This window comes from Microtus pennsylvanicus, chromosome 8, assembly GCF_037038515.1.
Source record: "Microtus pennsylvanicus isolate mMicPen1 chromosome 8, mMicPen1.hap1, whole genome shotgun sequence".
Classification (NCBI taxonomy): domain Eukaryota; kingdom Metazoa; phylum Chordata; class Mammalia; order Rodentia; family Cricetidae; genus Microtus; species Microtus pennsylvanicus.
This window is the reverse complement of record NC_134586.1, coordinates 103,976,594-103,986,942: the sequence shown is the minus strand read 5'-3', so window position 1 is coordinate 103,986,942 and position 10,349 is coordinate 103,976,594. Positions and strand designations below refer to the sequence as shown.

Here is a 10,349-nt window from a genome sequence, read left to right as displayed (position 1 = left end):
ATTAATAGCAGGGACCAAGACCAAACAAACAAACAAAACCCGATTCTGTACATGTCTTTAACATTTTTTTTAAAATTGAATACATTTTGCAAACTGAAAAAGAGAAAAACCCATCTTTGAACCAATGAGCTCATGTTAGTCAGGGTTTTCCAAAGGAATGGAACAAAGGAAATTATTATAGAAGGCATTACTAGATTGTTATATATGATAGAGGCTGGTGATCCAAAAAGGGCTGGCTGCACACCAGGGAAGAAGAAAACTTGGTAGATGCCCACTCCAAGAAGCCAAATGCCTTAGGAGCCCCAATCTGAGGCTAAGAGTTTGGAAACTCCTGGAGAGTCACTCAAATTGAGGCCGTGTTGAAAGGAAGAAGAAAATGGAGTCAGGTATCAGCAGATGATCATAGCAGTACTGACAGATGAGCTCAGCCGGAAGGGAAGGCAGGTATGTACCCGCTGCCTTTTCCTGAGACGCCTCCGAAACGCTGCTGGAAGCTGTTGCCCACATTAAGTGTGAGTTTTCCCCTTCAGTCACTGTCCCACATGTCACCCCTGTGGAAATTTCCCCGTTAAAATACACAGGTGTATTTCACCAGTCAAGTGGATAACAGAGACCACCCACTCCAAGTCCATCCTTCATTAATTTAATACCCAACAACATCCTATGTTATACATAATTTCTAAAGAAAGACAATACGGTATTTCACCTAACATAATTTTCATGTACAAAAGAAAACATATTGTTTCCTTAGAATAGATGTCAAAGTCCCCTGATGAAACTTTATTATTATACCATAATTAAATATGACAATACATAGCAAAACCAATAAATATCATCCACGGTAAAGGAACACCCATGAAAGAAAACATGACCAGTTTCTTAACATATGTGTGCGTATGTTTCAGCTTCATTTTCTGTTGTAGTGACAAAATATGAAGGTAAAAGCAATATAAAGGAAAGGGGGTTTCTTGGCTCATAATTCCATCACCGTGAGGAAGCCAACATGGCAGAAACTTGGAGCAGCTAGTCACATTACATCCACAGGGGGAAAAAAGGGCTGAGAGCAATGAGTTAATGCACGTATGCTTGTGCTCACTTTCTCCATGTTTATGCACTCCTGGGTCCCAGTAAGGGAATGGCATTTCCCAAAGTGCATGAGCTCTTTCACCTCACTATTCAGTCAAAATAACTGCACACTGGCGTGCTCAGGGGCCCGTCTCACATGTGGTTCTGGATTTTTTTTTTAAGCTGGCTATCGACAGTAACCAGTAAACACTATAAAAATAAGCACATATATTCTTTTTGTTTTTGAGTCAGGTCTCACTATGCATTCCTAGCTTTTTTGGAGCTAACTATGGAGACCAAATTGGTCTTGAACTCATCGAAACTCATTTGCCTTTGCTTCCTGGTGCTGAGATTAAAGGCATACGCCACCACACCTACCCCAGCATATATATTCTTAACAAAATAAGACAGAAAACAATTAGAATATTGTGAGGTCCCACAGGTATACTATATTTGTAAGTATCTTTTTCTGGTGGCATTTTGTATCTTCTCATCCTCAGAAAGCACTAAAAATCTTGGTTTTAAAATTTTTAATTTAAAATAAACTATAGCATAAAAAGTTTGTAAATAAATAAAAGCATCATGCCCCCAAATTAGCTAGCTCTTTACCTTGAAAAGTGACTTGGAATTCTACTCTTGAAGTATCTGAGCTATTTATTACCCTGTTTGGACTACTGAGTTGTAGCTTCCCACAGGTTTTGATCACCAGACATGGTAATACGAAGGGAATCCAGGAATAGTCTCCTGTTCCCCTTGTCCTACTGCAGTTTGTTGCTGCTGTTGCTAAAACACTGACCAAAGTCAACTTGAGGAGGAAAGGGTTTGTTTTGGATTACACTTTATACTTCAGCACTAAGAAAGCCGGGGTAGAATCTCAAGACAAGAACTTGGAAGTAGGATCTAAGCAGAGACGATGAAGGAAAAGTGATTATTAGCTGGCTCCTTCTGGCTTGTGCAGCCTGCTTTCTTAGACAACACAGGACCACTACCTAGGAGTGGCGCAACCCACAGTGACCCTGTCACACTCATCATTAGTCAAGAAAATCTCCATACACTTGCCTGCAGGCCAGTCTAATGGAGGCAATCCCTCAACTGATTCTCTTTCCAGATAACTCTCATAGTGTCAAGTAGACAAAAAAATAACTGCCGCATCTCCTTTGCTGCAATGCAGTTTCATTCCTCTCTGGTAGTGTTGAGCCCCGCTCTTGGTAACAGTAACTGATTTTAGTTAACTCAAGGGCACAAGGAACCTAGAGTAAATGGGGATGGGTCACGGTGGGTGTGCAAGGGTGCCTTTGCCTGCAGTTCAAAGGAATGGCTGCTCCTCCTGGTAGTAGAACATCCCTGCGTTGAGATCAGTAGAACAGGAAGCAAAAGTTTGTGAGTTCCAGGGATGATTCCCCTGCCCTGACTCCTAGACCCACGAGAGAAACGGTACCATATTAGATGTCAAATTTAGAGCAAACACATCCTTCTGGAGAATCCTGTACTAGGACTGGGAACTACCGCTATAACTACATTTCGGAAGGACATTCCACCATTCAATCAACCAAAATTCTTCACAATAGTAGGGAACATGGTTAAAAAAAAAAAAAAGATACTACCTAATAACCCTTGCCACACTGTTTAAGCAAACTTCAGAGAATTATGTCATGCCACCATTTACATACAAGAGTTAAACTTAGAAATAAATAGTTCATATATCTTTTCAAATAACAATATAACATAGTTTTGGGACATTTCCTCCAGGTTATGTAACTTTTGGAACATTCTGCATAAATCACTTCGCATTGACCTTTTATAACGTACATGTGTAGTACTCCACTACCTGAAGAATTTTAAGAATTTGAAAACTATTTCTTACAACTTTCAACTTTCTGTTTCTGTACACGTTTTGATATTGGGTGTATTCTATTCTTAGTTTGTTCCTTTACGTTTGTTAATTTAACAATATGATTAGTGGCAGTCCTCACAACTTCATATTGATACTTGTTTTCTTCCCTAAACATTGTCAAGTTCTATTTATAGAAGGGACATGCAATAAGAAGGCAGTTTTGCATTCTACGCTTAAGAATTCTCTCTAGTATGGGTCTTTTCATGTATTCTAAGGGAACCACACCGAGTGAAGGCTTTCCCGCACTGCTTACATATGTAGGGTTTCTCACCCGTGTGAATTTGTTCATGTCTTTGACAATCACCCAAAGCAGGAAAGGCTTTCCCACACTGCTTGCATGCATAGGGTCTTTCTCCACTGTGAATCCGTTCATGGCGTCTAAGAGAACTGTAACCACTGAAGGCTTTCCCACATTCCTTACAGTCATAGGGCTTTTCTCTAGTGTGAATCCTTTCATGGCGCTGAAGAGAACTCTGTATAGTGAAGGCTTTCCCACATTCCTTACATTTATAGGGCTTCTCTCCAGTGTGAATTCGCTCGTGGATTCGAAAGGTACCAGAAGAGATGAACCCTTTCCCACACTGTTCACAGACATAGGGCTTCTCACCGCTGTGAATCCTTTCATGATTCCGAAGGGAAGTGCGAGTGGTGACGGCTTTATTACACAAGCTACAGACATAGAGCTTCTCTCCCGTGTGCGTCCGCTCGTGCACGCGACAGGTACTTGAAGAAATGAAACACTTCCCACAGTACTTGCATACGTAGGGTTTTTCTCCACTGTGAATTCTTTCATGTCGAGGAAGCGAACTTTGACCAGTGAAAGCTTTCCCACAATACTTACAAATAAACGGTTTCTCTCCACTGTGAATCCTGTCATGGCGTCGAAGGGAACCACGACTAGGGAAGGCTTTCCCACAGTGGTGACATATGTAGGGTTTCTCACCAGTATGAGTTCTTTCATGTCTTCGAACCTTACTTGAAGAAGAAAAGGCTTTTCCACATTGCTGACATTTATATGGTTTCTCTATGGTGTGATTATTGTCATGCTTCAGAAGGTATTCAGGATACATCAAGGCTTTTCTACATTCCCTAAATTTATAGAGACTGTCTTCGTACATCTCATATCCGTATGGTCTATGTCCTGTTTGACCAGGGTTCTGCATACATAGGGGTGGAAGACCAATAAGTACGTCTTCACTTAAATTGCTTTCACACAGCTTTATTCCATGAGGGGTTTTCTTGTTCACAACAGTACCTGGAAACTGGCTGAAGATTTTCTCACATTGTCTACCTTCACTGGGTCCATACAATAATTCCACCACTTCATTTCTGTGAAAAGTAGAAGGCACATTATTCAAATTTTGTTTACAAGTTACCTGTGAGGAGACTTGTTCATATTGCATCATTAGAATTCTTGAACATGGGCCCGGCGGTGGTGGCGCACACCTTTAATCGCAGCACTCAGGATTTTAATTGTGTGTGTCTGTGTAGGTACGTGCACATAAGTGAGGTATCTGTAGAGGCAAGAGCTCAGACCTCCTGGAATTGGATGGAGTACAGGTGCTTGTGAGTTGCCCAACATGGATGCTGGGAACCAAACTCAGGCTCTAATCAAAAACAGCACTGGTATGTATGTATGTATATATGTATGTATGTATGCATTGTGTGTGTGTGTGTGTGTGTGTGTGTGTATGGTCATAGGTAAGTGATTAAAAACACATGCACCACTACCTCAATGTAGATATTGGAGGAAAACCTGCAAGAGTTGGTTCTCTTGATTCACCACATGTGTCCAGGGGATGGAACTCAGGCATTAGGTTGGTGGCAAGCACTTTACCTACCGAGTCATTTCATCAGTCCCTACTGTGTGTTATGTGGTTAATGTTATATACATGCAGTATGTCATTAGAAGGTCAGGTGAGAAGGTCAGGCCCCCTCCTACCACTTTCAATCTTACCCCTGAGACGGGGACCTCGTATTGACTGTGGAACTCATGCCACCTGTCTCCCCCCACCCCACCTAGGCTGAGAGCCAGCAAACCCTAAACACAGTCCAGGCTCCACTTTTATTTTTAAATGTGGGTGTGGGGATCATTGAACTCAGGTATTAATGCTCACACAGCAAGTATTCTTACCACCTTATCCATCTATCTGTCCAGACCACATCATTTTAAACTAATTTTGTCTATGAAACAAATTTTATGTATACTGGATTATCAGAAAGTCAACCGTATGTTGTTGGTGTATCATGTCACCAATCCTCTATGAATTTTTATAAAATTATTTGAGATTTAGTTATTTTAAAGTTGGGCATATTTATTTGCTTGTCTTATTTTTAAAATTTCTAGTTATGGCTAGATTCTCAAAAACATTTTCCCTTTATCTTGCTGTATGTGTATAGGTGTTTTACATGTATGTCTGTGTAACACCTACATGCAGTGCCTGAGGAGGCCAGAAGAGGGCGTCCAATCTCCTGGGACTGGCGTTACAGCCGGTTAGGACCCATGTGGGCATGCTGCCAATCTAATCCTGGTCCTTTAAAAGAACAACCAGTGCTATTAACTACTGAGCCATCTCTACCTTTGATTCCCACACTCTCAAACAGCATTCTTCTCATCTAGAGCGGACAGATTACCTTAGGGTTCTCCTATAATGTTCATCATCTTCAATCCTCTGGCGTTCCTCAGTTTGTCCTAAAACACAGAGGCAGGAAAAGTCATTATGACGTCTCCTTATAATATTCTGTAAGTTCATGATATGACATACCCATGCCTGGCATATTCACCACATTATCTTTCACATCCTAAAGCACTGAACGGCACTGGAGAGTGAGGCAGATCTGTTCTCTATCGTTAACTGAGGAAGTAACCTCATCCTTACCTATAGCAACGAGGTTTTTGAAGGTTTCCTGCATCACATCTGTGTAGAGTTGCTTCTGGGAAGGATCCAACAAATCCCACTCCTCCAAGGTGAAGCTCACGGCCACATCCTCAAAAGTCAGACAGTCCTACAACATCCCACAGCAGGAGGAAGAGTAAGATTCACAGCACTGTAATGTAGATGTACTCTGTAGGAAGTCACAGGGTTCTGTGCCCTTCGAAGGTCATGGTACTCTATTCACCACACAACTCTCCTCCTTTACCCAGCATTTCTTGTTTTGGACAGGAACTCTTTGTTAAAGAGCCAACAGCATAGGAACAGGAACACCAATTATGCTGCTGGATCCGAACGTTGATACACATAGACTCTCTCCCTACAGTCCTGCCACTCAGTGCACACACAGCTAACACTAGCTATGAGTCTACATCTCCTTAGAAATGACTGAAACCCGAGTATTTTTGCTGGTGTCTAGATCTTGCCCGCTGGGCGGATCTCAGCAGGGGTCGGAGTTAAAATGTATCCATATAGTTTCTGTACAAAACATATTATTTCCTTAAGTTCCCTCTAAATGTTTGAAAACTTCCAATATTACCACCAGAGGGAGACCACTTGATTCTCCCACAAAGTGCCATCTGAAAGATGAATCTTTATTGAGTTGGTGTGATAATATTTATCACTTTTTTCATAACTTGTTATTTATGGAGTTTAATATATTTATTGTGCCTGCACTAATAGAAAACTTCAGGGAGGTTACACCTGGTTTCTTACAAAGTAACCATGGGAATTCTGGAGAGGAATTTACTAAGGTAATAACAAATATTACTTAAGAAAAATAGAAAATGCCAAAACAATATGAAGTAATAGGAATCGTGCCACAAATTTTAAATGGAACTCAAATGAATTCATGATGCCACCAGCCCCATTTGAAAAGGTTACTTTTGCCAGGCAGTGGTGGCGTACGCTTTTAATCCCAGCATTTAATCAGGACAGGCTCCAAAGATACAGAGAAACCCTGTCTTGAAGCCCCCTACTCCCCCCCAAAAGAAAAGATCATTTTTTCTTCAAGTAACGGCAAATAGGAAACCGGAGGGAGAGCCCTAGGTGAGACAAATAGCAGCCACCCCTCCCCTGCAGAAAAAGAGAAGGTGGTCCCCATACCCTTCCCCATCAACATAGGCCCCTCTCATTACTCTGCAGCAGTATTCAAATGGCAGAGCCCCATCTTCTCTGGGCTGGGTTAATAAACAGCCTGCTGGCCCCATCCCCTCTTCCCTGAGTATCTTGGAGAGGAGAATACAGCCAGAACAAGAGGATGAAGGTTTGTTGCTGGTAGCAGCAGCAATGGTGCGTGTCTAAGAATGAGCACAGAACAAAAACCAATACAGATGTCCAGAGGTAGCTTGTGAACAGAGGGAAAGATGGTACCAGGATGGGGGGCAGGGAGGAGCAAAAGAAGAGGGGTAAGGTTAGTTCTTTAATGCCCCACTGGAGGAAGGGGAATAGCATAAAGTAGGAACAGAAGTGGTGAGTTAGCGCCCCATCTGCCACAGCTGGAAGCCAGAGACAGCTACCTCACCCTGGAGATAGGTGGTAACTCCCATCTGTCACTGTAGGTAGGTCCCAGCTGAGGACAAGGTGGGTGGCACCAATATCTGCCCTACTTATAGTAATCCAAGGGACTTACCCAACCTAGTGAAGGATCCAGGTAAGGTGAGGCAAAAGTGACTGAGAATCCTATCTGGTGACAGTCTGGTGTGGTGGTGGTGGGGGGCATGCTGGGATCTAAGCAATCCCTGCACTGTCAATCAATAGGGCTTGCCAGAATAAGATGGGGCTGGGGCCCCTTAAGTCCAGGGAATGCTCCCAGGACCCTCATTGCAGTGGCTCTCAATCCATGGGTCCCGGATCAGATATCCTGCATATCACATTGGAATTACGAGTCACAACAATAGAAAGTAGCAACAAAATGATTTTATGGTTGGAGGTCACCACAACATGAGGCTGTATTAAAGAGCGGCAGCCTTAAAAAGGTTGAGACTCAAGCCACTGTATTAGAGGAACCTCCTCTCTGGAGAGCGAGGTCATGCACAAACAGAGACAACAGAAGAAGGATGTATCCCTTGGATGAACAGTATTAATAAACCTGAAACTTAGAATCATCTAACAAGGTAGCTTCAGCCCAACAAAGCCCATTGAATCAACTGGCAAGGAAATCTTCAGTGCCACAGTCAGTATCCACCCTAAGAAGACAGCTATCATTAGTCTTTACTCTGGAGACCAGCCAATCTATTGCAACCACATCTCAAGAGTACTGGTGGACATCCATCCATCCATCCACATTGACTGGCTAGTGCCACATGGAACTGTTTTGGATAGCATCTCTGACACAAATATCCTGATAGGTTAGTTCTGCATGGAGCATGGATTGTGGCAAGGGAGACTAAAGAATACAGTGATCTGTCCTTTGTCACATGAAGCAATACCAGATTATGCTGTTTTTCAAGAGATTGGGAACAGACTTAGAGACTTGCCATGACTGGGGTAAATAGAATACAAATAACCCAGGAGAGAATTAGGTGCTTCAGTTGCTCACTTTAGTGTTCCAGCAACTCAGTGAGGCTTGAATTTTTCCCATCATTTCATGACAAGAGTCAAAAGGAAAAAAAAAAAAAACAACTCCAGAGCAAACACACATGTATCCAATGCAGTCTACATTTTGCCAAGATTTGGTCAGTAGAAAAGCTCTGATATTCTACAAACTCAGTATGCAATCAAATACCCAGATAGAAAATATACAATACTCCCAAGGCTGGAGGATTCTAATTTTTGAAAATCTAGAGACAAGTATTTCCTATTTCAGCTTCAGCTTAAGGTCATTAAAAACAAAACAACAAAAAACCTGTTCTTTCCTCTGTCCTTTCTACTTAAAAAAAAAACCCTTTATTTTAAATTTTGCATGTGTCTGCGTGTGTGCATGTGGTGCATGCATCTGAGTGCAGGTGCCTACAGAGGCCAGAGAGCTAGGGCCCTGCTGGAACTGAGGTTTCAGGCTGTTTTGTACTATCTAACATGGATATGGGAATCAAATGGGTCTTCTGCAAGAGCAGTGTTGTTGTGAATATATTCCTTATAATGCACACAACCTTTCCATGATGCTCACCCAAAGAACAGGATGACCCGAGGAGAAAACCCTCATCCCTTCCTTTACACCTCCTTTCTACCCCAGTGTACTTGGAAACATAAACATTACGCCCATTTCTGCCTATTTACTGGCTTATCGCTATTGCGATACTTTACACAGCCAAGTCTTACAATTAGCGTGCAAACTTAAAACCACTGTCACGAACTAACGGTCAAAGGACAATAACAATGACGTCAGAGAGGAGCGCAAGTCTCTTCCTCCAACAGCGCAGTTACTTAGGATTCTTTCTACTGAGCTGGGCAGTGTGAGGGGACGCCTGGACACGGGGAGATCTGAAGGTCACAGAGTTAAGATCTGTGCTTCTCGGGAGGGAACTGGAAAGACTTCCCGGAAAACTACCGCTGCAGCAGAGCCAGGCACCCAGTCCCGCAGCAGCTCCCGCTCACGGCCCCACGCAGAAGCGAAAGCTCTCCCCAGGACCCTCTGGCTGTCGCCACACGGGAGGGGGTCTGGTCTAGCGTGGGCAGAGCTGCAGACAAGAAGCCAGGTTTTGGTAAAACGATGGATTCCCGCCGCCATGGAGCAGAGGGGCTGAGCGCTCCTGCGAGCCCCAAGGTGCACCCCGGTGGACCGTGGACTTAACCCGGGGAGAACAGCACACCGCACACCCCAGCCCCGCGCTCACCATGTTTCCGCCTGCGGCTGCCTGCGGCCTCATCTCCGCTCCTGGGGCCAGAGCTTTCCCAGCTACCGAGGCTGAGCCCCCAAGACTTCCTCCGCTGACACTAGGATGGCCGCGCCAGGAAGAAAGATGGCGGGTAAAGAACTTCCGCCTCTGAACTGACAGCTCCCCCAACCTTGGGCACATCTTACTTCTGCTTCCTAGGTTTCTAGCTGGCTCGAGGCTTGCTTCTGGTTGACCTTTAGAACTAAACGGGAGGACGAGAACTGTTCTGTTGTTTTGCTACATGGACATAATGTCAGGCTGTCTTACAAATATCTGTTTGTGCTCATAAATGAGTGTTGCTCTCAGAAGATCAGTGCTGGCCAGGGAAGCATCTGTTTGCAGCAGGTGATACTTAATACAGACGCTGGTAAGTGGTCCAAGTGCTGAGAGTAAGTGATGTCTGTTACTCATCCAAGGCATGGAGAATATCACAAAGGACAGGAAGAATACATGCATTGGAGGGTGGGAAGTAATGCTGTGAATGCTGTCCTCTGCACACGATAAAGCTGTTGAGCTCACAGACCTGCAGACAATGGGGCCTCTGGACGTCAGACAATGAGGCCGCACCCTTCCAGAGGAGCTATTAAGAACTGGTGGCTTAGCCAGGCGGTGGTGGCGCATGCCTTTAATCCCAGCACTCGG

General features: G+C 43.7%; 1 protein-coding gene across 1 annotated transcript; it reads right to left on the bottom strand.

Annotated features, from left to right (window-relative positions):
• Positions 1 to 621: 621 nt before the first annotated feature.
• Positions 622 to 9,845, bottom strand: LOC142856565 (uncharacterized). The gene is made up of 4 exons (XM_075984181.1): positions 9,666 to 9,845; positions 5,839 to 5,965; positions 5,594 to 5,651; positions 622 to 4,288 (listed from the first exon to the last, which is right to left on the bottom strand). Exons 1-4 carry the CDS (start codon positions 9,696 to 9,698, stop codon positions 3,133 to 3,135), a joined length of 1,374 nt encoding a protein of 457 aa, XP_075840296.1. The 5' UTR covers positions 9,699 to 9,845; the 3' UTR covers positions 622 to 3,132.
• Between the last annotated feature and the right edge of the window lie 504 nt (positions 9,846 to 10,349).